General features: G+C 34.8%; 1 protein-coding gene across 1 annotated transcript in view; it reads left to right on the top strand.

Annotated features, from left to right (window-relative positions):
- Positions 1 to 12766, top strand: part of LOC111058443 (neuroligin-4, Y-linked-like) — an 850919-nt gene that overhangs the window by 809658 nt on the left and 28495 nt on the right. The window contains 1 exon segment of the mRNA XM_039440114.1: positions 390 to 508. Within this exon segment, the coding sequence (XP_039296048.1) occupies positions 390 to 508 (119 nt within the window).

Raw genomic sequence — 12766 nt, 5'->3', positions numbered from 1 at the left:
CATCATTGTCAATCTCTGATAAACTGAGCTCATTGTTAATCTGACAATTTCTTTGTCGTTTTAGTTCTCTGTTTATCAGAGATTGACAATGGTGTAACAGCCGAAACCGGTCTTTATAACTATCAATAAATCTGTGGTTTTTGACAATTTCTTAGTCTTTTTAATAAATTATATATTTTTTAATATATGTAATTTATTGTCAATTTGTATGGATGAAGGTTTATTCATATGGTTTATTTGGTTACGGTTACGGTTTTGTATGGAATCACATTCAGTATAATGTGTTACATTCCGAGTTTTATGTCACTGTTGATCGATCCCTGTTTTAACGTAGACGATCCCTCAATAAAATAATTCAGTAACCTATAATTTTTCCTTTTCTGTTTCAGGAATCCAAACGATTTCCAAAACAAGGAAGCCGTTCTAGCAGGATCAAAGGAGAGGAATCGCTTCAGAAGTATCGTCTGGGACGAGTATGATCCCGTTCATCAGAAATATCTAGAAATAGGTAAGGAATTTAAATTTTAATTCCTCATCAACAAGAACACTCAATCCAAACAATGTCAGCTGGTGCCTGTAATATAAGATAATCATATTGTTAAAATTAGAACTTCAACTTTCTAAAAACTGAATAAAACTACATAACATCGAAAACTTCCATAACTTTTGCAATTTTAAGATGACTTGCTGATTTCTTCCCAACAATCAATGATATTATCTTAAAAGCTCCATTTTTGAATTTGAGCAAACATCAGCTTTTAAATTGAATAAACAGATTCTCTGCACTTCCAGTCCAATGAATCTGGTTCAATCATATCCTTATACTGTACTGTATTTATGAGCAGTTGCATTATCAAGATTTCATGATGACGATATTGCAAGGAGTTCAAACGTTATCAAATTATGGAAAAATACCTTAATATAATTATATAAATACAGTACTGTGAAATGGCTCAGACTCTGTTCTGAATATGTTAATTGTTCATTTGTTTGCATTATAATGTAGTGTTAGTATGCAATGGGCCTTGCAAGACCTGGCAATATATTGTCATTTGTGATAAAGTGTCAATCAATCAATGAATAGAGACTCATAGCAAATAATACAACTTACTTGTTATTTTCCATTCCACTGATTTTGTATCTCGTACTTTGAATTTGGTTTCTAGGGCACTTCTCAAGATTCAATTGGGGCCTTTTGCACAGTCGAAGCTTAAACTTGATTTAATCAGCTGGTGGCTTAACCTCAAAATGAAACACATTATAACAAACTAGACTTGTACGGATTCAATCCAATTTAAAATAAAATTCAGGTTAAACTGTCACTGTGCAAACGGCCCTTAATGTACAAGTTAGATTGAAGCAATGATCACTTCCTTGTTCAGGGCTTCTCGTATTCACATGAAAGCTGGATAATCCTTTTCAATATTTTTTTTCGCCTCACTTGGATGTAATGAGCTGGTTTACGTGCGTCATATGGAGACCGAAAATTATTGTCTTCTGACCAGGCCAGTAGAAGATTTTCGGTACTAGGGCTGTAAAATAACCTTGAAGTCTGCTGATTCTGATTTGATGTGAACGTGTTTACAAAATGGTTTATGAAACGGAATCAGTTTATGCTTCTAGAATTGAATAAAATATTCTGCAATAGGATACTATCATTTTATTTGGATGAATGAAATACAAAAAAGATATTATAAACTATTCAGATTAGATTTCCAGAGTAGGATAGGACTTCTAACCTCAACTTCTGCAGTCGAAGATAACAAACATTGTTGACATTCAGATTGTCCAAATTTCAAGTGCGCTAAAAGAGCTGATCAAAAAACTTTTCATTTTGTGTTCATTATTCGAGAATGAAAACATTCATAATAATAACATCTTATTGTCATTCGAAATAATAAAAAAGTATAAATTCAACCTCCCACATAATTGAACATAATCTAAAATAATAAATAAAAATACTTGGACAATTTCCTGATATTCAGATTACCCCAGGTTTGCTAGAGCTATGACCTTCCACTTTTGCTTTCGAAAGTGCTTAATAAACAATTATTCTCATATAATATATTGTAATATAATATTGTGATATAATATATGAGAATAATTGTTAATTTAGCACTTTCGAAAGCAAAAGTGGAAGGTCATAGCTCTAGCAAACCTGGAGTAATCTGAAGATCAGGAAATTGTCCAAGTATTTTTATTCATTATTTTAGATTATGTTCAATTATGTGGCAGGTTGAATTTACACTTAGTCCAAGGCTGTAGGCCGAGGACTAGAAAAGATTGAGAGCTGGAAAACATTTTTGCCCGTGGTGATTTTCATTTTCGCACCACGGGCAAAAATGTTTTTTCCGGCTCTCAATCTTTTCTAGTTCTCGGCCTACGGCCTCGGCCTTGAAAACCGATTTCGAGCCGGAAAAGTCTCATTTTCGGCCCTAGGTGAGAAATATACTATTACAACATGTTCTAGCGCTTGATACATGTTCAACTAAATAGCTGTGGGGAATAAAAATATCTGTTGGGAATATCGAAGAACTACGAGACTTAACCTATTTCGGACTATGTGTTATCTAAATTTGGGAGAGGAATAGCACAAGGTTACCTTATTTTCCCTCTCCCCATAATTTTTATAATGTACTTATTGTATGAAATATAGATGGATAAATTATTATCACTGTGATTCCTAATTTGTATGTCGATTAGAGCAATACACTCGTATAAGACATGTGAAGAAGTTAGTGAAACACCAGAGTCACAAAATAGAGATAAACTAAACCTGAAACGGATGTTTTTACAAGTCACAACCATAACCTTGGTCCTTAGCTATTTCATGAGACCATCTAGAAATCAACTCTCGATCTACAGCTTAAGTTGCTCATGAATGAAACACTTGTGACTACTTTTGGCAGGATAGAGATAGATATAGATAGTATAGAGATGGAGATCAATAGAGATATAGGATAAAGATTGAGGTCGATATAGATATAGGATAGAGAGGGAGATCGATATAGATATAGGATAGAGATGGAGACCAATATAGATATAGGATAAAAATGGAGATCAATATAGATATAGGATGAATATCGAGATGTAGATATAGATAGAGATAGAAATAGAATATGGTAGGTAAAGATAGAGAGAGATATACCTTCAGATATAGATGGATATAGATATAGGATTGAGATAGAGATCAATACAGATATAGGATAAAGATGGAGGTCGATATAGATATAGGATAGAGATGGAGGTCGATATAGATATAGGATAGAGATGGAGGTCGATATAGATATAGGATAGAGATGAGATTAATATAGATATATAGGATAAAGATGGAGATCAATATAGATATGGGATGAATATCGAGATATAAATAGAGATAGGAATAGAATATAGAAGGGAAAGATAGAGAGGGATATACCTTCAGATATAGATGAAGATACATATAGATGGGATGAAGATACATATAGATGGAGATAGAAATAAATATAGAAAGAGATGGGGATAGTTCACTGCAGCACTGGAGAAGATTGTAAAGCATTTCAGGTTTAAAAACGCAACGAACGTGATCTGGGATCTGAGTAGGGTGTTCGAGCCGAGCCGAGCGTCTCAGTTCGAGGGAGCTGTTTTCCTTATTTATCGGGGCATAAAATTGAGAAGCCGGAGTCTCTTAAGGAGTTCAAATATTGAGTTACGTACATGAGGAGTGAAATGGTGAGAGAAGAGTGGTACTGTACGTGAGAAAGATGAAGAGAGAGGAAGAGAGGAAGAGGGACTAGAAGGTGGGGAGAGGGAAAAGTAGAAGACGAGGAAGAAGAATGAGGAGAAGTTATAAGAGGATATGGAGAAGTGGAATGGAGAGAAGAGTGGCAAAGCACGTGAAAAGGATAGAAAGAGGGACTAGAAGGATGAGAAGAAGGAAAAAAAGAAGAAGGTGAAGGAAAAGGAGAAGAAGGTGAAGAGTGAGGAGAGGGAGAATATAAAGAAGGAGAAGTAGGGAAAAAAAGATGAGGAGAAGTAGAAGGAGGATATGGAGAAGTGAAATATAGAGACAAGAGTGGCAAAGCACGTGAGAGGGATAGAAAGAAGGACTAGAAGGATGAGAAGAAGGGGAAGAAGGAGAAAGAAGAGGAGGAAGAGAAGAGGGAGAAGGAGGAGGGAGAAAAAGAGAAGAGGGTGAAGAAGAAGGAGGAGAAGTTGAAGGAGGATATGGAGAAGTGAAATGGAGAGAAGAGTGGCAAAGCTTGTGAGAGGGATAGAAAGAGGGACTGAGGGACTGGGAGGATGAGAAGAAGGAGAAGGAGGAGAAGGAGAAGAAGGAGAAGGAGAAGAAGGAGAAGGAGGAGGAGAAGGAGAAGAGGAAGAATGAGGAGTGGGAGAAGGGGAGAGGGTGGAGGAGAAGAGGAAGAGAAGAAGAAGGAGAGTAGAATGAGGGAATGGAGAGAAGACTGCAAAGCATGTGAGAGTGATAGAAAGAGGGACTAGAAGGATGAGAGGAAGGGGAAGAAGAAGAAGGAGAAGGAGAAGAGGGCAAATGAGGAAAGGGAGAAGGAGGAGAGGAAGAAGGAGAAGAGGAAGAGGAAGAAGGAGAAGGAGAAGTGGAAGGAGTAAATGGAGAGAAGAGTGGCGATGCACGTGAGAAGGATAGAAAGAGGAGAGAAAGAGGGACTAGGAAGATGAGAAGAAGGCGAAGGAGAAGGAGGAGAAGGAGAAGGGAAAGAGGTAGAAGAAGATTGAGGAGAAGTAGAAGATGAATATGGAGGAAGAAGGAGGAGAAGCAGAAGGAACGGAAGAGAAGAAGGAAAAGCAGATGGGGGAGAAGGAGAAGGAGAAGAATACTGAAGAGATAATGAGAACACCAAAAACAAGAATAGAAGAAAAAACATAATAGGACCCATTGCTGATCCCATCTGTCCCATTGCTGACAGATTGAAGTAAATCACTCCATGGTAGCATATTATTGCTAAGTCAATAACTTCAGTTATACAATAATACTATTTTCATTGAATGAACTTCATATAAACTATAATAACCTCTTCATAATAATGATCAAGTCCTCAATTGTATAAGTTTTTCCTGCTTTAATCCAAGAATACACCAAAGGTAAGCACTCAAAAACAAGGAGGAGCCAAATTGAAGCCTATGATCGCAATTGGTCGACGAAGACCGCCCATCGTAACTCTCATTGGTCGATGTAAGCCAATCACAAACGTGCAACGCTCAGTTTCGCTTACATTGATACTGTAACATGATACGTAACAGAAATTACTACAATAATAATACAGTGCCAATACAGTGATAATCATACTCTACTTCAGTCAATGACACGTTATATTTGAAGAGAAATATTATTGATATTATTTTATTTATTCATTTTCACATTGATAGCGTCAATGGGCCATATGAATAAAATTGAGCATTTGCTTATACTTCTAAAATATGGACCATTTGCTTCATTTTCTATGAATAAACGTGAGCAAAACCTTTTGCTCATGCTCATCAAAAAAATAGTTTGAGCATTTGCTCAAAAATAAAAGCTTTTGCTCAAAATCGTATGAATAAACTAGAGCATATGCTCAACTTTTGGAGCAAATGCTTCAAAAAAGGTGAGTCTTGTCTAGAGCAGCTTATCACCTTTTGCTCATAGTAAAATGGCTTAACTAATTCAAATGAGGAAGAGGAAACTATACCAGATACGATCACAACCAATAATTGAGAACTATAAAAACTATTTTTAGATTCAACCATTATACATATCACCAATATCCCTACAAAAGAATAAATCAATACAAAAGATAGCTACCTGTTATAAAGATAGCCATCACAAGATATGAAATAGGTATTGAATTTTAAGAAGATGAAAGTGTAGACAATTATATGAAGGCTATTGATATTATAAGAATATGCTGAAGATTATCATAGAGATGACATTTTTTCACGCTATTATTTCAAAATTCTATACTCAACTAACCTAAAACTCTATTCATAAATATTAATAGAAAACAGAGCAGACGACGCAAACACAAGCGGTGCACCCTATTTTCATATTTTTTAGCGCTTCCGTGAGCTATGGAAACAAACTAAGGCTACAAAAGCGAATCAGCTGATGAAAAATCTCTAAAATACGTGAGCATTTGCTCCAGAGTTCAGGAGCATAAGGTAAGAGTAAAAGGTAAAGCTTATTCATATAAAAATGAGCAAATGCTTTTGCTTCTACCTTTTGCTCATGAGCAAAACCTTATGCTCCATGCTCTTGCTCATGAGCATTTGCTCTGGTTTTATTCATATGGGACATTATCATTCTCAACTCTGAATGATTGGGAAAGGAACAACAGGCTCAAAGCTGAAACTGTTCTTTTGCCAATCTCGGATAGAAATTGTCCGAAAATAGGTTATGTTCACACTTCATAAGTTTTGTCCAATTTCAAGTCAAAAATATATATAAGCTGGCAATTTAGAATTTAGATAAGTTGGAAAACTACTTGAATAAAAATATTCCACTGAATCATCACTGATATGGAATGTAACTCTTTGGTTTAGCGTTTCTTGAACACTCAAATATCAGTTAATACTATTAGTTCTGTGAACAGTAGACCTCACGCACTATTCTCATCCACAAGTACCTGATTGAAACCAAAGACCTTGAAGAGATATAGACCCACAATACAATACCTATTCCTTCCCAATGATAGCTCTTACTTAAAATTGAAGGCCGCCATTGGGGTGTTTTAGCACGAGATATTATAACTATTAAATAATATTATAATGTAATATTATAGATTACAAAGGCATTGGTATGTGATAATCTTATAGGTTGTCCCCTCAATGGCCAATTTCAATTCCAAATACGACACTAGCGCTTCATGTGAGTCTATGCATCTTTTGAAATTTTGATTGGGTCTTTGATTGAAACTATAGACCTTATGGAAATACAGCAATAGTCTGGCTTCTCCACACATCTGTGTGATCACTTGTCAGCTGATTTATGATGAATAATTCTATAGTCTGATTTTTACTCCAATATTGGCGTATGAAGGAAGCTCATTTTTCCTTTCATATTATCCTTGAAATGCAAAATTTCCTAAAAACCTTGTATATAGGTCGACGCGCAATTAAAAAAGGAACATACCTGTCAAATTTCGTGGAAATTAATTACTGCGTTTCGCCGTAAATGCGCAACATATGGACATTTAAACATTAAGAGAAATGCATTTCTCTTAATGTTTAAATGTTAAAATGTTTATATGTTGCGCATTTACGGCGAAACGCGGTAATAGATTTTCATGGAATTTTACCGCGTTTCGCCGTAAATGCGCAACATATAAACATTTTAACATTTAAACATTAAGAGAAATGCCAAACCGACGACTTGAATCTTAGACCTCACTTCGTTCGGTCAAAAATATTTCACTAATTCATCACTGATATAGAACGTAACTCTATGGTTTGATGTTCCTTGAACACTTAAATATAAATTAATATTATTTTCTCGCATAAAATAATGGTTTTCATTCAAAATGGAATATTCCGTTTATGAAATTATTGAAGAAATGAATTCAAAAAAGTGCTAAGTCATTTTTTTCCAAAATCCCGCTTTTTGGGCAAATAGTGTATAAAGTATACAATCATGCATGTCTTGAACTGGTGAAAAATGTTCCAAAACGTGCTTATTCCACTAGTTATAATTATGCGTTTAAAGAATGAGACTCTTTCCAAAACTGTTGAATAGATATTGAATGAAAAAGACTAAGAAATTGTCAAAGAGCCACAGATTCATTGATACATAGAAAGAACGGTTTCGGTTATTACACCATTGTCAATCTATAAACTGATATCTGATAATCTCTGAGTTTATCAGAGATTGACAATGAAAGATTGACAATCAAAGATTGAGGAGTAATAACTGAAACCGGTCTTTCTAAGTATCAATTAATCTGTGTTTCTTTGACAATTTCTTAGTCTTTTTCAATCAATATGAATAATTACCACAATAGACCTATCAACTACTCAACTACACAAAAAGTGTTAAATAGATCATTCCCGTTTCTAGTGAAATACTGAATTTTGTTTTTTTCTCATTCTCACTTTCAAATAACGGGGTTTGCCTTCCCATCCTTTGGAATATCTTGAAACTCGAACTACAACTCTTCAAAATCGATCTACAAAATCACCAGATTTTGAATTGAAATCAACATTTTGAATTAAAGATTCTCATTTCCAGTGTATATTACAAGTACTGGAACTCCATTTTTATTACTCGTTCCCAATTTCCAAGAAACAAGTGATCTTTTCATCCTTTGAATTATCTCAAAATTCACCTTGAAACTTCTTTGGAACTTCAAAACTTGAGAATGATCCCGCATCGATTGCAAGTTTTAATGATTTATGACTCACTTTTTCAAGGCGACAAACTTTCGAAACTTTTGTTGTTCTTTTGTACCTCCACAACATTCTCTCCGTGTAAAAAGGAAGCTCAGTAAGCTGTTTCACATCCTTTCTGGAGAGGAAACCCCTCACCCTCCAACGAGGAAAATTCTTCGGAAAAACTCTTTCAGCGCGGAGAAAAAAGAAAAGCTTCACACTAACTCGTCGCTATAGTGAGGTTTAGTTTACACTGTCAGTATTATTTGAGGATAGCATCAATGCTTTCTATTCAGTCATTTCTGACAGTTTTAAGTAAATCTGACTATAGCTGTTTTGTGAGCCTCTCATTCCATATCCTAATCCGTGAGAACATCATAATCTGAGATGTTCCATTGTATTTTGGCCATGTCTATAGTGAGGCTCACGTTATCATAGCAGTTGGGAAAGATAACAGTGTTGCCGATCTCTGCCTTGACACAGTCGAATTTCAACTTCTCTGTCGGCTCCAGTAAGGCTAGATGTATTGCTCAATTAATGAGTCTGTTAAATTTGAATTCCTTCAATAATGTTCCAAATATAAATGGAAGAACTCTCGATTTAATCTTGAGTAATATCCCGTTGAATGTTACCAGGCAAGATGATCCCACGCTTGCTGAAAATAGTCACCACCCTGCTCTTGTTTTTCACATTGAACTGACTCACGTAGCTTTCCTTCCCACTAGAATTTCTTACCATAATTTCAAAAAAGCAGATTTTCATAAGCTTTATATAACTTTACAAAATTCTGATTGGGACAGTTTATACTTGATTGAGGATGTTGATAAAGCCGTTGAGTATTATTATGATTTGTTGCTTAAGGCTATGAATCAATGTATTCCAACAATAAATAAAATAAGTAGTATCATAGCCACCTCTAATACAAGGCCGCGGCCTACGATATTGCAACGTCGCAGTGTAGGCTTAGAATCCAATGCATGATTGGTAAAAAAGATTTAAAAAATTACCAGCTGATCTTTTTCACCAATCATGTATTAGATTCTAGGCCTACACTGCGACGTTGCAATATCGTAAGCCGCGGCCCTTGTATTGGAGGTGGCTATGGTAGTATCAAGTATCCACGTTGGTCTAACAATGATATCATAAAAAATCTCAAATTAAAAAATAAGTTAGCCCGTTTGAGAAAGTTTTCAAATCATTATAAGGAAAGGTTTCGAGAAGTTCGAACTAAACTGAAGTTTCAAATAACAGTTGCATATCACAGCCACATAACAGGTGTACAAAACAGTGCTAAAACTAACATTAAAAGTTTTTGGAACTACGTGAAGGATAGAAGAGCAAATAGAACCGTAACTGGGGAATATGAAATTGACAATGTGAATATTCCTGCTAGAGAAGTATCTCAAGCATTCGCTGATCATTCTGCGTCTGTTTATGATAATGATACTCACTTTGTTTTCGACGACATAGTAGGTCCCAATAACAATTTCAAAATAAACGGTGTCTCAGACTCTATTAATATAAGAATCATTACTGAGGAAGAAGTAGCTGAATCTATCGAAAACCTAAAACCTAAAAGATCTTGTGGTCCAGATAACATACCCCCCTATATAATAAAGGGCTGTGGGGAAATTTTGATTAAGCCTCTACACTATTTATTCAACCTGTCCATCCGTGAGAACAAGTTTCCTAGTAGGTGGAAGGAGGCAAGAGTCACTCCAATTCCTAAGGGTGGAAAATTAAATGATTTGAAAAACTTCAGGCCAATATCAAACTTGAATGCAACTGCAAAAGTATTCGAGTATGTACTGTTTGAGCATATTTTAAAAACATTATAACGGTTAGTCAGCATGGTTTCCTTAAAAAACGATCAACTGTCAGTAATCTTCTCCTATTTACTAATTACATTTCAAGTCACCTTGATAAAGGCATACGTGTTGATGCAATTTACCTCAATTATTCCAGAGCTTTTAATAAGGTAGACCACAAAATCCTTCTGCAGAAAATGTTTGCCTTTTGTTGGTTCACTCCGAAATGGTTGCCTTCTTTCACTCATACCTAGTCAGCGTTTTTTTTGTGTATTTCAATAATATTAGATCAAAATGTTTCACGAGTGGTTCAGGTGTGCCCCAGGGGAGTAATCTTGGGCCTCTTTTGTTCCTTTTATTTCAATGACATTCCAGAGTGTATTAAAACAGTAAGTAATTGTCTCATTTATGCAGATGATGTTAAAATTTATCGAACTATACAGGATGATCAGGACTCTCAGATGTTACAGGAGGATTTGAGCAGGTTGAATGATTGGAGTGAAAGAAACAATCTGGCATTAAATGTGAAGAAATATAAATTTATTGTCTTCACTAGACAGCAACAGATTTTTGCTGACTACAAAAAGATGAACATCTTGAAAGAGTTTATGTGATTAAGGATTTGGGTGTCTACATAGACTCCACTCTCACCTCCAGAGATCACATTAATTACATCCTTAATATTTCAAATGAGATGCTAGGATTTATCAAAAGAAATGTCAGACACTTCACAGACATTGATTTGATCAAGATGCTGTATCTGGCCCTGGTGAGAAGTAGACTTGAGTATTGTGCAGTTGTTTAGAGTCCTTATCAAGAGATATATATTAGTAGTATCGAACGAATACAAAATAAATTCCTCAGATTCATGTATTAAAAGAAGTATGGACATTCATGCCCGTATGACTTTTCTATGAGGGCTGTGTCTGAGAGTCAGTTTTCAAATTATGTCGTTGAAGAACAGGCGTGATTTCGTATCATCAATTGTTCTATTTAAAATATCGAATAATCATTTAGACATTCCGAATATTATCGAACTCTTTAGTATCTTGGTTCCGTTGAATAGACCTGGATTAAATATGTTTTTCGCTTTGGATAGAATATACACTGTACATCATGCAAATTGCTTCTTACAAAAACTTTTAGATTGTACAATTCTTTGAATACGATTCTAGATATTTTCGCTGATAATTTGCGCAATTTTAGTGAACAATGTTATCAAGCTCTTAAATTATAGATGCTTAATCAATTTTCAGACCATAAAAATTTTAATTTCAAATTCTTCTTCTTAAAATAGGCTTGCTACCTATTCTCTTTTTTTTTCAATTAGCCTTTTTTCTTCAGTCTTTTTTCTATTTTCTATTGTGTCTTGTGTTATTTCCTATTTATAATCTTTCTTCCAAACTATTTTTATTGCTATTTTTCGTTTTTTTTCTTTCTCACTGATTTAGTTTCAGTTTGTGTAAACAATTGATTTTCAATGAGGCTTGTTTTGGCATAAAGCTGTAAGCCTCTATATGTTGTTGTAATTTTTCTATTGATGTAAATAAATGAATAAATAAATAGTAAATAGAATTTCATCTCCAAATCACTTAATAATAATATTATGAGTGTGATATTTTATACAAATTTACTTTAGGTATCAAATAAATGTATTTGAAATATATTTGTTTTAAGTGGTAAATCTGGATTTGCTTATGACTTCGAGATTTAATCTGGCCAAGAAAATAGTCAATTGTTCACAGATGAGCCAGATTCAGGAGCATGTGCAAACACAGTTTTCAGACTTGCTAAGTGCGTTCAAAGTGGAGAGCATTTCAAAATATTGAATAAATTATTGAACATATTGTAGGAAATTATGTAAGCTTTAATTTGTTATATGACAGTCAAGTCCTTAAGATACATCGTTCCTGAGTTTGATGCGAGAAACCAAAAAATGGTACTTTCAAACCACCTCCACCCACTTAGCACAGGGGGTGAGGGTGTGGACTTTTGATATGTTTACCTCCTTACTACCCTTAACAGAACTGCGCGGTCAAATATTGTCTTCCAAACATTTCCCTCTAATAGTATATTTAGCACCTAGAGCAGAAAATGAGATTTTTCCGGCTCGAGATCGGTTTTCAAGTCCGAGGCCGTAGGCCGAGGACTAGAAAAGATTAAGAGCCGGAAAAACATTTTTGCCCGTGGTGCGAACGCTATTTTTCACCACACACAGAAATAAACAATATATATATATATATGAGAATAGTTGTTTACTAAGCACTTCCGAAAGCAAAAGTGGAAGGTGATAGCTCTAACAAATCTGAATTTCAGGAAATTGTCCAAGTATTTTTATTTTTTATTCTGATTTATCTAAATAACCTAAAGATGATGTTCAATTATGTGGAGGTTGAATTTATATTCTGTTATTCTTTCAAATGACAATAAGATAATATTATTATGAATGTTTTGATTATTGAATAATGAACACAAATAATGAAAAGTTTTTTGATCTGCTGTTTTTTGATCACCTTTCTTAGTTCCATGTTAGCGGCTGGAAAGGGTACTCTTTCAGGCTAGGCCGGAAAGAACCTTTTCTGACGTCAGACGAGAGTCGT

Source organism: Nilaparvata lugens, chromosome 13, assembly GCF_014356525.2.
Source record: "Nilaparvata lugens isolate BPH chromosome 13, ASM1435652v1, whole genome shotgun sequence".
NCBI classification, from domain to species: domain Eukaryota; kingdom Metazoa; phylum Arthropoda; class Insecta; order Hemiptera; family Delphacidae; genus Nilaparvata; species Nilaparvata lugens.
The sequence above is the reverse complement of the archived record's forward strand: the minus strand, read 5'-3'. Positions and strand labels throughout refer to the sequence as shown.